Here is a 15,188-nt window from a genome sequence, read left to right on the forward strand (position 1 = left end):
AATCTTCATTTTATTGAGATATATTCACATACCACGCAGTCATACAAAACAAATCGTACTTTCGATTGTTCACAGTACCATTACATAGTTGTACATTCATCACCAAAATCAATCCCTGACACCTTCATTACCACATACACACAAATAACAAGAATAATAATTAAAGTGAAAAAGAGCAATTAAAGGAAAAAAGAACACTGGGTGCCTTTGTCTGTTTGTTTGTTTGTTTGTTTCCCCTATTTTTCTACTCATCCATCCATAAACTAGACAAAGTGGAGTGTGGTCCTTATGGCTTTCCCAATCCCCTTGTCACCCCTCATAAGCTACATTTTTATACAACTGTCTTCGAGATTCATGGGTTCTGGGTTGTAGTTTGATAGTTTCAGGTATCTACCACCCTGCTATGCCTTTTTAAAAATATATGTATTAATATGTTGATCAGTCCTGGTTACATTTTTCCCTGCTTCTCTTTGGACCATGATAAGCTCCAAAGTAGTGACTGCAGGAGCTGGGTAACTTAGAAGTTAAGGTGAAGTGATCTTTATGTGGAGAAATCTGCATATATGAGACAGGAAGGTGTGCCTTAGGCGCACTTTAAACCATTTAACTTATGCTCCAAAGTAACTGTAATTTAATGGTGGTAGTATAACAAATTATGAATAGGTTTAATCATATGTTTAAAGTCAACTTATGTTCACAGGCTTAAATCTAGATATCGGAATTTAAGCGATTCTTGAAATGTATGAATGTCTCCATAATATACTGATTACAAAGCAAAAAAAAAAAAAAAAAAAAAACCAAAAAATTTAACTTGAGATGCAGGTTTTCTATAAGAGCTTAATTTGAATCAGATGGATGACCTCTCATCAAATGACCTTGGTTTGTTATGAGGATTAAATGAAATAGATTATGTAAATAAGCGTTTCTTAACACAATGCCTGGCAGCACTTACTAAATCACAGTAACTGGCCTATAGTGGATGCTGAGAAATAAGTATTTGTTTACTGACTAGTCATTTCCCAGGGCCTGCTCATATACCCAACCAAATGAACTCAGAAACACTGAAGCAAGAAATTTAAAAGGAAAAAAATCACATCATTTCTTGTTCTAAATTCTCAGAGACTACAAATTGCATTAAAAAAAAAGCACTGCCTACATTTTGTTACTTAGGGAAACTTACTCACTGAAACATTTGCCCTGAGTATTTCAAATTCTGATTGAAAAACAAGAGGGTAATGAAAGGTTTGTGCTACCTATTTCTTCTATACATATAATATATATAATATGTATTTCAAAAAAGTTACTTTTAATTTTTTAATTATAGAAATAATACATTTTCAATGTAGAGAAACTGGAAGATACAGGTAAAGCAATGTTCTTAGCTATATCCTTTCAGATTTTTTCTGTTGACCATATACACATATGTATATTTTGTTAAAATAATTCCCACTCCCCAGAAAACCCCTCAAAAACAACAAAAATCACACAGTAAAATTAAATTAGACTGGTCCTAACTGTACCACAGGTGCTACTTTATGTTATATACAAATCTATATGCATTCATTTCAATTTCAACTTTTAAATTCTAAACTGATACTGTCAAAATAATACCAAATGATTCCACTTTAAACAGCAGCAGTTTCAGAATAACTCAGAACTCGATTCATACATGCTGCAAAGCGCTAAGTATTATATTTTTCATTAAAATATGTAGCTTTCTACTGTTGCATCGTCCTAAGAGAATAATGTTCTGCAGTTTCAGTCACAAGCTTTTCACATATATAGTTACATTTTAGCAAAATCTTCATTCATTTCTGGCCTTCTTGAAAATATTCATCAAACATAGAAGAGGATTCATCTTCATGTTCCTGACACAAAGGAAACAAAATAGAAAATATATTCATTTCCCCTCAGCTACACCTTGAATATGTTTACATGCTTTTCAGGTAATATTCTACAAGGAGCTAATGCCATAAGTAATGGTCAATAGTAACAAAAGACATGATTGATAGAATTTTTCCAGACATGTGGTAAAGTACTCATACTTCATTGGAAGCAAGTCCACTTGTGTTTACATTCACAGTGACTCTCAACCCATCAGTCTTTTCTCTGACATATGTGAGGGCAGTCCAAGTTTAATTGAATTTCACCTCCTTTTTGCACATATCCCCAATATCTGATTACAAAGAGAATAATACTGCATCAACAAAAGGTAGAGTAAAACTGATACTGCTTGTTGACACAGGAGTCAATCTCAGATATCACCCAGAAAAGCCCAGGTTACTGCCACCACTGAGACAAAAATTAATTTAAGGAGTTGCCTGGATTTTGTAGGAGGCCAGTAAGTTCCGGCACTCATTTCCACCAAAAGCCATCAAACACCCCAAACTGGGAAATTACCTTTGGTTCTTTAAATTCCAAATCTTCTCCATACTGAATGGCAAAATCAATATGCTGTAATACAATGTTCATGCTTTCTTCATCTGACTGATCATAAGGTAAAAATCGAACCATGCTGTAGTCGTCAATCTAGAAGTTGGGAATTTCAGAAAGGTTCATTCTGAAGTTGTGTAAAATATAACAACATTCAACCTATATTTGAGTCTTTTACAACCATTTGTACTTCTGATTAAAAACATCCGTGTCGGGGCTGGAAGAGCTGGAGACAGAACATCAGCAGATCATTATTGATCTTTTTGATCTCTCATCTACTAGAACACTCGTTGGTATATTACTTAACTGGACACAACTATTTCATGGATATTTATCTGAATTCAACAACCACTGGATATTTCATAACGGCATAAGCAATTCTCAACTCCTAAAATGATCTGGAATACTAGACATATCAGTTAATTTATCGGCTACCACCAATAACTACTTCTAAATTAAACTGCTGCCTGGCCATCCTAAATCCCCTCCCTTTGCTAGGAAATAGGGTTGGCCTGTGCTTTTCTTAAGGGAATGTTGGCCACTGACTAGACCTGGGTAAACACCTGACCTGGGGTTACCAATCCATTGCTTTGTCAGCAAATTTGACTCATGGTGCTTTGACCAAAGAAAAGCTGTTTGAGCCTGTGAGATTTACTCTCTCTGGAGTTGGACCCAAGAGACAAAGAGAAAGTAGCCAATTGTTTTTAGGCCCTAGTGAAGTGATGTAACAGAGCTGCAGTCATCTGCAGAATGATTCAGAAGTTGCTCAAGGACGTGGCAAGATCAGTGTGTTGAGCAGCAAGGTACAGAGTGGGCAAAACCATACGGGCTGCTGAGGAATGGAGAAAGAGGTCCTGCTTTCTGACTTGGATCTCCCAACTTGACTTCCCAGAAGATTCGGCTGTGCTTTCTGCCTTTAGGTTCTCTGAGAATCGCTATTATGATATTGCCACACCCCCCACCTCCATCTTCACCCCTTAGTCTACCGAAAACCAGGAAAATACCAATATTCAGACCCAGTCATTTGAGATACAAAATCTATGCGTTAATGGCATCTTATATAACTATTGTAGGGAACAGACATAAATATTTAAGATTGCATGCAAAGGCTCACAGAGGGGGAAAATGGCAGCTAAAATTATTGTTACTGTGGAAATTCTAGTAAACTTGTAGTCAGCTAGACTAACCTGTCAGGTATTAAATTCAAGGTTTCTCTTCTTGAGAAATAGGTGATGTGGTCAGAGCTATTATTCTCTAATAAAACGTCAATACCATCCGATGGGTCGATGGTCATGAACACTGCTACTTGTACGACTCCATTACTCCTTTTACTGGTTACAATCCTGGATTCTCTCTGGGAAAATACCCCTCTCCCACAATTCTCAGTCCATGGGATTTAGGTGGTGCTGACTCCCACCTACAACTCAAGGGACAGGCAAGGGCCTAAGGTCAGCTAACCAGTGCATTGAATGTCCCTGGCCACAGCAGGTTCAGGGGTGGGTTCCTGACTGACAACTGAGACTGACTGAGAAAACCATACTCCTTTTTGCTGCACCAAGAGCTGTGAAGATGAAAGTGAGGAGCTGCTGACTGTATCTTGTTACAAGGAGCAGGAGAGTCTGTTGAGAAAGGAGTAACAGAGAATCAAACCAAGAGAAGGAAAATGACCAGGTTGTGAAGACATCGTTAGAGCCCCCAGAGCCTGCCAAACCTGAAGTCAAGATAGATCCCCCTGGAGTCAAGATCAACCCCTGGACTTTTTCAGTTGTGAGCACCATTAAGTTCCCTTTTGGCTTAAGCTCGTTTTAGACACTTTCCTGTGCAAAACTGACTTGTAAACAAAAACTCAGTATCATTTCCAAACCATCCGCTAAAATTCTATACAAAAGTTTGACAGTCCCCTGCCAAGGACTTGAAAGCCTAAGGATCTGACCAACCAGTGTCTGCTCCCAAATGAGGCAAGAGGAGGAAACCATGCACCTCCTCTGTGGGGGTGTCCTAGGCTGCTCACAAGCAACCCAACTTGTCCCAGAAGGGCCCTGTTTCTGTACTTTGGAACTCTTTCTCTAGTGCAGGGGTTCTCAATCTTTAGTGCTCATAAGAGTTACCTGGAAGGCTTGGCTCCACCCTCAGAATTTCTAATTCAGTGAGTCCTGGGTGGAGCCTGAGAATTTGCATTTCTAACAACTTCCCAGGTGATGCTGATAATACTGTTCCAGAGACCACACTTTAAGAACTGCTGCTCTAAGGACATTTGTGGCTGGAGATGTCTAAAGGTAGTGGCACCCAAGATCTTCTGTATTCTGAAGCAGATTTGATGTTTCTTTCACTTGTTTTTACCCAGATGCCTACAGAACAAGAGCAAGGAATTTTAATTTAGAAGTGCCTGTCTGTCCCCTATTAGGACACCCTTATAATTATCTGAGCGCCTTTGCATGGGTTTCTGCTTCTTGAACTGGTTTATCATGCTAATGCTTTCAGCATAATAATCATTTTCTAAGCATTTGAGAACAAATATAAAACAAAAATAAGCAAAACCTCTACTTAAAAACTAAACAACATACAAAAAATAAGTAACTAAATTTGCCAAACTCCTAGAGCTCAATCTTGTAATTGTTCCCAGATCATAAATTGAGTATTAAAGTTAAAGTTACATTAAAGTTAATGTAACTAAATGCTGACTCTTGGGCAGTTAACCACAAATTCTGACCAGGTTCCACAGCTGCAGTACGACCCATCCCTCCCCTGCGTCTCAGAAGGGCCTCCACACAGAGAGCTGTTTTCGTGGGTAAGAGGAAATGACAGAGTACCCAAAATAGAACTGCTTATCCAGGTCCTCTTTATGGTATGGGTTATTTAAAAAAAAAAGTCCAAGTCGTTTTAAAAAAAACTATATCTGAACACTTACCAGTCCACATATAGCATTAGTCAATTTTTTGAATTTTTTGCTTCTTAAGTCACTTGCAGAATCTTCCAACAAAGAATACAAGTCTGGATCTAGAAACCTTTAAAAGTGACACAGAAGAGTGATGAAAAAAAGGGAAGAATAAATCAAGAAACTTAATTTATAGACTGACAGGACCTCACATCTAAATAAAATTTAAGAGCTTCATCTTTGCAACTGAGATCTGATGCTAACAGATGAGTGGTGATAAAACTCACCTTTCAATTTCCTTTTTAGCTTTCTTACTCAGCAGATCCATTTTTGTCATGATGTTAACTTGTGGAATTTCTAAAGAGATCATTGCACTCATGGCTGCCAAGATGCCAGAAAGAAACTGAGGGAGGAAATAGAAAAAGGAAGATGAGTCAGCTATTGCCGACAAAGCTCCCTAGTCTCTGCCTAAGAGAAGCTTCTGCTCCTAACTGCAGCAAAATTGGCCTAAGTAAAAGAAATGCTAATATTAAAAGAAAAAGAGACAGTTTACTAATCAGATGGTCAACCCTTGGTGTCCAAAGGTGAGAATAAGAAGAGGTAGATTTAATCTACAGTGAATATACATCTCTAGCCTCCTTCTACAACGAATACTCCCCAAGAGCTACTAAAAGGAAAGAAAATTTGTTTTAGATAATTTATAAATTGGACAAAAGAACAATAGAAATAGACTATTTAAAAAAAAAAGTTATGTAACAGAGTAAAAAACAAAAAAGACTATTTTATAACTGCCTCATTTTTCTTGATAAGTAGCTCCTCAAAACCTATGTGACTCATCATAATTTACTTTTTTACCAAATTAAAAATACATTATCATCATAATTTAGTAATAAGGGGTATTTAAAAACTCTGGAATATAATTTGTGCGATATCCAGAATCACACGATTAAAGGACACCATCTCTGCCTGTACCCATGCTTTAGAATTCAAAACAGATTTATCCTCATACCTTGAATGACTCCACCATGAACTGAGAATCAACAAGAAAAACGCCACAGACTCGGAACTCCCACTGCTCCAGCTGCTGGACCAGCTGTTTCATCACAGGCAGGTGAGTATACAACTCAATCTGACCTACATGAAGAACATAACAAACAGGAAATATATTAAATCATCAAATTAGAGGAAAGAAAATTTCCCCATAAGACATTAAAAAAAGGGGTGGGGCGGGGGGCAAGTCAACACCTGGCAGTAATACATTGAATTTTTAAGGGGCCTTACAGTTTTTCAAAGCAATCATAACCTCAGGTGCTGCCACCAGGGGAATCCCAAGCAAACTATCCAGCTTTATGTAGAAAATTAGGTTCTTCATACTTTAGTTTACTGCCAATCAAAAGTTAAGTACTGTGCTTGTTTGGGAGCACATATACTAAAATTGGAACCATACCAGAGGTTAGCATGGCCCCTGTGCAAGGATGACACACAAATTTGTGAAGCATTCCATACTTTTATGACTACTGAATCGTTTATAGATATTTCTTTTTAGTTTCTAGTGTATTAGAATAGCCAGAAGGAACCTAAAGTTGTTGAACTGTAACCCAGTAGCCTTGATCTTGGACAATGATTGTGTAACTATAGAATTTTTACCTTATGACCATGTGATTGTAAAAATCTTGTGACTGACACCACCTTTATCCAGTGTATGGTCAGATGAGTAATAAAATAAGGACACGCATATTAAAAGAAAAAAGAGCAAACGAGACAAATGAAAAAAAAAAAAAAAACCAACAACAACCCTACTCTCATCCTATGGCTGAATTAAGAAATATTCATATAGTGAGCATCTACTAATGGCTACAGCCTACACATCTCTCTCTACCCAACATCATGTAAGTTTTAATTATATTAGTCTTCTCATTTCTGGAGTGACAGAATGGTGTTATATCAAGTTATTTTTAACTGAGTAAAGGCTTTCCTTCAAGAATGCAAGTACGTAATTGCTTGGTTGAGGATATTTGGGTATTGATCTTAGTAAAACTATACAGCCAAAAGAATAACATATAAAGTATAAATATATGTACATGTATAAACTCTGGATGGATATTCCCTAAAATGTTAATAATGGCTATCTCTGAATAAGGGAATTTGGGGACAATTTTTACATTGTTCTTTATGTTGTCCCAATATTTTCCTAATGAGTACAAATTATTTTCATAAAAACAAATTATTTCATCTTGAGAAAAACATGAAAAAAAAAAAAAAAGTGCTACAATTAGAGGTTACCAGAGGCTGAGGAGGGGGGAAGGAGGAGTTATTGTTAATGGGTACACACTCTCTGATTGGGGTGATGAAAAGTTTTGGTAATGGATGGTGGTGATGGTGGTACAACATTGCGAATATGATTAATGCCACTGAATTGTACCCTTAAAAATGATTAAAACTGAAAATTTTGTTATACATTTGTTAACACAATACAATTTTTTTATAAAAGAAAGAGCTACAAAGGCATATGCCATTTGGAAATATTCATCAAACTGCATCCTTATGACGTGTGCTCTCTTTTGTACACGCATGCATGATCAATGAAACCGAATGGGTTGGGGGTGGGGATCAGGGCCACCAATGATCAATGCAAAGTTAGTCTCAAGTCCACAATTCACATTATGGCCTAAGAAGCTGTGTGTGATTATCTGGTCCCACCTGCCTCACCTCATGACATTTTCTTCTTTGTTACCATGCTCCAGCCATGCTGACCTTTTCAATCCCTCAATCCTCCTTGTTCCTTCCTGCCTCAAGGCCTGCAGCATGTTGTGTCTTCTGCCTGGTCTGCTCTCTCCATCACTTTCACCCTGATGGCCCAGCTAAAAGGCCGCTTGCTCAGAAGCCTCCCCTAAGCTCCCTGCCACCTGATGGTCTGTGCTACTCCTGTGGGGCACCTGTCACAACTGCACATTAAATGATTATTGGGATGATTTTTGTTTATACTGCCTAGCACTTCCTCCTCATTTGACTGTGATTTCTGAGGGCAGAGGCCATGACTACGTTGCTCTCTATAGTATTCCCAGTGTACAAAGTAAGCGCTCAATAAACACAATGAATGAATTAGAACCAAGGAAGAGCTTTGCACCTCATGCAGTACAGTGTAGAGCTACAAATGCACACTCCACTTTCTCCCACTGAGGACAGAATGATCACAGCTTCACGGAAAATGACACATTCAAATTGCTGACCTACCTGGACAGTCAAAAAGGATATAGTCGTCTTCTACATGGCCAAGACAGTTCTCCAGCCAGTCAAAATTGTTAGCAAAGTACTCCATGCAAAATACCAATCCTCCATTGGGACCAAACCGCAGAGAATCATCCTCCATTACATCATCCACCTCAATCAATTCCCGGATGTCTGAAAAGGATAGACAAGGCTCAGAATATAAGCATGTTCATCCAAAAATTATCCTCACAAATAATAAACAACTAATTATTATAGAGAACTAATTAAATTACTGCACAGCCATTCAGTGGAATACTATGTAGCCATAAAAAGGGGCAAAGCTCTTTCAGTACTGACATAATACTGTCTCCCAGGTACACTGTTCAGTGAAAAATGCAAGGTGTAGAACTCTTAAGTAATTATGCTATCATTTGTGCTTAAGAAAGAAAAAAAAAAAAGACAAAAATTCACCACATATACTTAAGACATAAACAAATTTGATTTTCTCTGCATAGACTATCTGTAGAAGGATATATATGGGAGGGGTAACATTGGCTGCCTCCAGCGAGGGGAGCTGGATCACTGGGACATAGAGCTGGGAGGGAGATTTTCTCTTGTGTATTTACTCTTTTGTACCTTTTGCATTTCAAACCATGTAAATATGTATCCTTATTTTTAAAAAAGTATCACAAAGCCAACCAAACAACCAAACAACAACAAAAAAAAACACCACCATTTATTCACATGATGGCCCTACGGAAGGTACTTAACCTCCCTGAGCCTCACTTTCCTTAATTATACAACTGATAGTGGTGGTGGGGATCTTGTATCCTGGAGTAGAGGACACAGACCAAATTAGATAATGTACATACACACTTAGAGTAGGGGCTTTAAAAACTCGGGCACATGCCTGGTTCTCTTCTCTCATTAATTTTTAGAAATTAGTACTTATAATTTTCTAGCTTACGATTTTGTGCTTAAACCTACAATCTCCATTCATGGAGAACCGTGCCTCACTCACAGCCAGGTTTATACTAATATCTTCCTATGTACTCCTCTCAGGGATAAACATCTGACCCAAGCTGACAAAATAAAATTCATCTCCTAAAAGATGAATCAAGGCCACTAGTTAGTCTGTAAGACACTCAGACCAGAGAGGGATGTGAATCTGGGGTTGGGGAGACCACATGCATCCTAAGACAGAAAAAACTGGTCCTTGAGTGAGATAAAAGACAGAGACAGACAGAAAGCCTGCCTCAGTTCCCATTAGTTTTCTTGTTTTGGGTTCTAGTCTTTCATTTAGCCTTTCTCTTGGGTTTTGTGAGAGACCCTCTGATTTCTTCTAATGAATCTTCTTTTTACTTAAGCTAGCTTGAGTGCTGTTTGTTGCAACTGAAAGGTCCCAGAGCAATGAAATGCCTTTTCTTCAAACCCCTCCTCTCCCTTCAACCTGCCTCACTCCCTCCCTTCCAGCCACTCTTAGCCAATAACTGCACACGCCATTAATAGAGAATTTCTCAAATTCCTACCAGCAGTATTAAATGCTTCCATTCCTATCTACCCTGCCTTCCCTCCAGTTACAATGGAATAAGCACCACCACTCTGAACAAAGGCAAAACCCTCCACCTGTTCTAGAGCCCCTCACCTTTCTCAAGGATTCATTCTTACAGCAATTCCCACTCTCTCTGGAGCCTTCTCTTCTCCCTTTCTACTGGATTGTTCTCATCAGCCTACAAGCACGTTCCAGTTATCTCCAATCTTAAAAGAAAACCTCCTTTGACCCTCATATCTCCCTCCATTATCACACCATTTCTCTGTTCTTTTTCTCAGCAAAACTTCCCCAGCAAGTTGCTTCCATTCAATGCCTACATTACATCACCTCCAATTCATTCATCAAACCACTCCAATCTGGCTTTCATCCCTATTACTGCATTGAAACCACTCATCAAGGTTGCCAGTGTCTCCATGTTGCCAAATCTAATAGCTACTTCTCTGTCCTCAGGAATACATAACCATCACCTCTTTCTCCAATCACTCTCTCCTCTTGGCTTCGGTGACACAACATTTTCCTGATTTCCCTCCTATCTCTCTTACTCCACCCCCTGTATAAGAGCTCTAAAGATGAGACAGCTTCCAGGTTTGGTCTTGAGCCCTTTTCTCTAACCTCACGTTCTCCCAAAGTGATTCCATCCAGGCAAGTAGTTTTATATACTATCAATATGTTCCTGACACACAAATTTATATCCCCAGGAAAGACCTCTTTCCTGAATTTCAGACTATTATATCCAGCTGTCTCTTGAGATCACCTCTTCATATCTATCAGGCATCTCAGATTTAACAAAGACAAAGAGAACTGCCCCAAACTTAAACCTCCTTGTCTTTCTCCTCAGTAAATGACATCATGCATTCAACAGCTCAAGTCAGCCACCTAAGAATCATTCTTGATTCCTCCCTTTCCTACACATTCCTGGTTCCACCCCCAACAGAATGCTGTTAATTCTATGTGGGAAATACATACTGAATCCATCTGCTTCTTTACATTTCCACCACAACTATCCTATTCCAAGACACCTAGACAGCCACAAGAGCCATACTACTGGTCCCTGCATCTCCTCTTGACTTCCTGGAGTCCATTTTTCATCCAAGGGCCAGAGTTATCTTTAAAAATATTAAATCAGATGACAATCTTCTCCCCTATGCAAAACCCTCAAATGGTATTCCCCTGTTGACAGAATAAAGTGTTAACTCCTCATGTCCTGTTCTATGCTCCAGCTCAATGACATCTTCTATTTTTCTGGAACATACCAAATCCTGTCCCACCTCCAGGCAATCTGTTGACCTCAATGTTCCCTCATCTTCAAATGCTTGCCTCCCTTCCTCATCCAGCTTCGCAAGCAAATTCCTATCCTTCAAGTCTTATCTGACCTGACCACCTTACCTATAGCAATCTCCCCCAATTACTCCTTTTGATCATCCTCTTTGTAGTCTTTATCACAATCTCTAACATGTTTATCTAATATGTTTATCATTTTGTTTAATGCTTAATAGCCCCAATAAAAGGTACATGAAGGCAGAGATAGTGCCTGTCTGGTTCTCTGCTATAACCCTGATGTCTGGCATAAAGTAGGTGTTCAAAAGATAAGTGAATGAATTAAAAGAATTAAAAAACAAACAAACAAAAAATACTTGGGCTGCTCATTTACAGTGTGATCAGCAGTATACCAGCAGGACTAAGCATGAAAAGGATACAAGGGAAGAGTGGAGAGGGACAAGTCCATTCACTTTGAATTCTTACATCAAGAACTAAAAAAGGATGCTATCACATACACATGACATCATGAGCTGATGCCACCACATAACACTAAGCCTTCCCATTCATCACGATTTGGAAACCAAGGGACCAAACTGTAATTAATTTCTTAGCTTCTGTGCTGAACAACCAGCACTCATCTGCCTCCCCTTCTCTCTTAATTTTCCTAGAAGAGGGTAAGGACTTTGCTCAGGACTTACCAGCCATCACAGAGTAATTGAAGTGTTCTGCTGCAGGATCAAGGTTCACAACCTGGACAGACCGATTGAGGGCTTCACAGTGCTGGACCATGGTGGCACAGTAGGTGCTCTGTAATGTCACAAAACTAGAGAGGTTAGAGCAGCAGGCAAAAAAGTGCTAAACCCCTATCTCCCAGGACTCTCCAAATCCCCTGGGGCAGTGTCTACTAAGACCAGAAATATGCCCTCATCAACCAGGAGGCTGACTGAAAACAAAGCAAGAGGCACCAGGCTGGGAGTCAGGGATCTGTTTGGGCTGCAAACCAAACCAGGACTGGATTCACAAGTAAATTTAGGAAAACTGCTTCTTCACTCTGCCCCTCAATTTTCTTGTCTCTAACTGGAATGGCCTCCATGACCACTAAGGCTCCTTACTGCTCTAATGTGACAAAAGTTGAATATAAAGGGAAGATTTCTGACTGCCCAGCACAGCAGTTAACATGTAGTATCTCCACCAGGACTTGCATAGTCCAAACAAAGCTTTAGGTAACATAGTCAGGGATAATGTTTCTGAAGAAGGGATGTCTGGACCAAGACCTGAAGGATGGAAATATGCTCACCAACCTGGGAAAACAGTATTCCATGAAGGAACATTGAGGTCAATAAATAGCCTGGAGGTGGACCATCAGTTTGCAACTTTTGTTTTAGAGAATCTTTACCCCTCATGTAGTCATTACACTTTGTTATAGTCATATGGTACTTGTCTGTACCCCACTGTCTTTTTAGAGGAAGGGATGTGTCTTATTTCACAAAAACAGCTGTTCTAGTTCGCTAATGCTGCCAGAATGCAAAACACCAGAAATGGACTGGCTTTTATAAAGAGGGTTTATTTGGTTACACAGTTACAGTCTGAAGGCCATAAAGTGTCCAAGGTAAGTCATCAACAATTGGGTACCTGGAGGATCACCAATGGTGTCTGGAAAACCTCTGTTAGCTAGGAAGGCACATGGCTGGTGTCTGCTCCAGAGTTCTGGTTTCAAAATGGCTTTCTCCCAGGACGTTCCTCTCTAGGCTGCAGTTCCTCAAAAATGTCACTCTTAGTTGCTCTTGGGGCGTTTTTCTTCTCTTGGCTTCTCTGCAGCAAAAGTCTGCTTTCAATGGCTGTCTTCAAACTGTCTCAGCTGCAGCTACTCTCTCAGCTCCTGTGCATTCTTCAGTGTCCCTCTTGGCTGTAGCTCCTCTTCAAAATGTCACTCTCAGCTGCACTCAGTTCCTTCTGTTTGTCAGCTCATTTATATGGCTCCAGTGATTTAATTTAGACCCACCCTCAATGGATGGGATAAGATCTCCATGGAAATTATCCAATCAGAGTCATCACCCACAGTTGGGTGCGGCACATCTCCACGAAAACACTCAAAGAATTACAATCCAATCAACACTGACACATCTGCCCACACAAGATTACATCAAAGAATATGGCCTTTTCTGGGGGACATAATACATTCAAACCAGCACAACAGTATTTGGCACAAAGAATGTGTTCAATGAGTATTTCTGACAGTAAGCATCAAAAACTTGTATGAAAGAATGAAGGCTATTACTTAACAAATCAGTCCAAAAATCAATGTGGGAATTTAGAAATAACTTCTCTCACACTTTCCCCACAGTGCCTTTATACATACTGTTACCTCAGCCTAGGATGCCCTTTCTACACATCACACTGTATTTTAAATGACAAGTCACCTATCCGTCTTTCAAAATAGACTGCAGGCTCTGGATAGACATGAGCCATATCTTATTCACATGTGTATCTCCTGTACCCAGAATAGGACAATGGGTTAGAACAATATGCTTGTTAAATTAAAGACTGAAGCCACAAAACACCTCCACAGACTAATGCTTCCCAAACTTCTGTTATTTCAGCAATATCCTCACCATTTCTACCATACTTGAGTGCCCCTAATAGTAATTTTTTTGTAAGAAAAAGTTGTATCTCTGCTGTAAAGAGAAAGTAAGTTATATTTATCACAACTTGAAGGTAACTATATAAAGTTAGAAACTTTAAAGTGCTTTTAATTCTAGCCAAATACAGTTGCCTGTCAAAAGCTCTGAGTCTAAGTCCTGCTCCCTGAAAAGACTTGGGGATTAAAGAGGTGTTCAAGATACACTAGCACCAAACTGAATAAGAGCAAGAGAACTGAAGAGACAATAACTTTCTCTACATAGGATTCAATGCTCCTTAATGTTGTGTCTATGTATCGCTTAAAACCATCTCAATTACCAGAAGTCCAAGTCCCAAGCTCTGAGAAACACTGATAAATGGACCCCGTTTTTAAATCCCTTCTGAGCGAGGCAAGGCCTGACAGTAGTACGGTTCTGGAATTAGACAAAACTGGGTTCAAATTTCAGCCGTCACTTAACAGCTGTGTAATCTTGGGCAACAAACAATCTTCTTGTGTCTCAGTTTCCTTATTTGTTAAACGGGAATAGATAGCACCTACCTCGTCAGGTTGCTGTGGAAAATAAATGAGTCATTTAGAGCAGTATTTCAATCAGAGATATCCAATAAATATTAGCAATTATTATTACTCCCCTTTCAAAACGAAAAAAAGAGGACACTGAAGCCCAGAGAACAGAAGCGAGGTGCTCAGTCTCAGGGTCCCCAATACACACACCCACCGCCCCCTCTCTCAGAACAGGAACACCCCTCTCTCTACCCAGGGACTCCGACTTTTCTCTCCTCCTCGCGCAAAATCCTCACCTTCCCGCTACCTGCGGGTCCCATGACCAACTGCGCGTACCGAGGCATTTCAGCCCTCCGGGTTCCCCCCAGCAGCCCCACACACACAAGCGAGAACCTGATGAACACTCCCCCTTCGGCCTTCGCGCGACGCCTGCTGAGTTCCCGGAACACGACACACCCGACCAATCGCAATCCGAGTTCCTTTCTGCAACTTCCGTTGTGCCACACCTCTCACTACGGAGCGTCCTGCGTACCAAATCTCATATGAAAAGCGTTCTGGGGAACCCACTGAGGGCGGGGCCCCAGCGCTGGCGCGTGCGCACAAATAGCTGACCAAAATCAGCAGTTGGGAGTTGGGCGATGCTGGTTGCCTGGGTGATAACAGATAACGGAAAACGGTTAGCTTCGCTGCGCTGGTGCTTTGATCCTTGATTTGCG

At 39.8% G+C, this 15,188-nt stretch overlaps 1 protein-coding gene and 1 non-coding gene across 2 annotated transcripts; one reads left to right on the forward strand and one right to left on the reverse strand.

Annotated features, from left to right (window-relative positions):
- Nucleotides 1-308: 308 nt before the first annotated feature.
- GPN3 (GPN-loop GTPase 3) lies at nucleotides 309-14,901 on the reverse strand. Its single transcript, XM_037816931.1, has 8 exons — nucleotides 14,769-14,901; nucleotides 12,029-12,137; nucleotides 8,543-8,710; nucleotides 6,318-6,442; nucleotides 5,596-5,711; nucleotides 5,342-5,438; nucleotides 2,401-2,529; nucleotides 309-1,868 (listed from the first exon to the last, which is right to left on the reverse strand). Exons 1-8 carry the CDS (start codon nucleotides 14,814-14,816, stop codon nucleotides 1,809-1,811), a joined length of 852 nt encoding a protein of 283 aa, XP_037672859.1. The 5' UTR covers nucleotides 14,817-14,901; the 3' UTR covers nucleotides 309-1,808.
- Nucleotides 6,715-6,818, forward strand: LOC119519666. The gene has a single exon (XR_005214068.1). It is a non-coding gene; the product is annotated as a U6 spliceosomal RNA (small nuclear RNA).
- Nucleotides 14,902-15,188: the final 287 nt, after the last annotated feature.

The sequence above is a fragment of the Choloepus didactylus genome, chromosome 23 (genome assembly GCF_015220235.1).
Source record: "Choloepus didactylus isolate mChoDid1 chromosome 23, mChoDid1.pri, whole genome shotgun sequence".
NCBI lineage: Eukaryota > Metazoa > Chordata > Mammalia > Pilosa > Megalonychidae > Choloepus > Choloepus didactylus.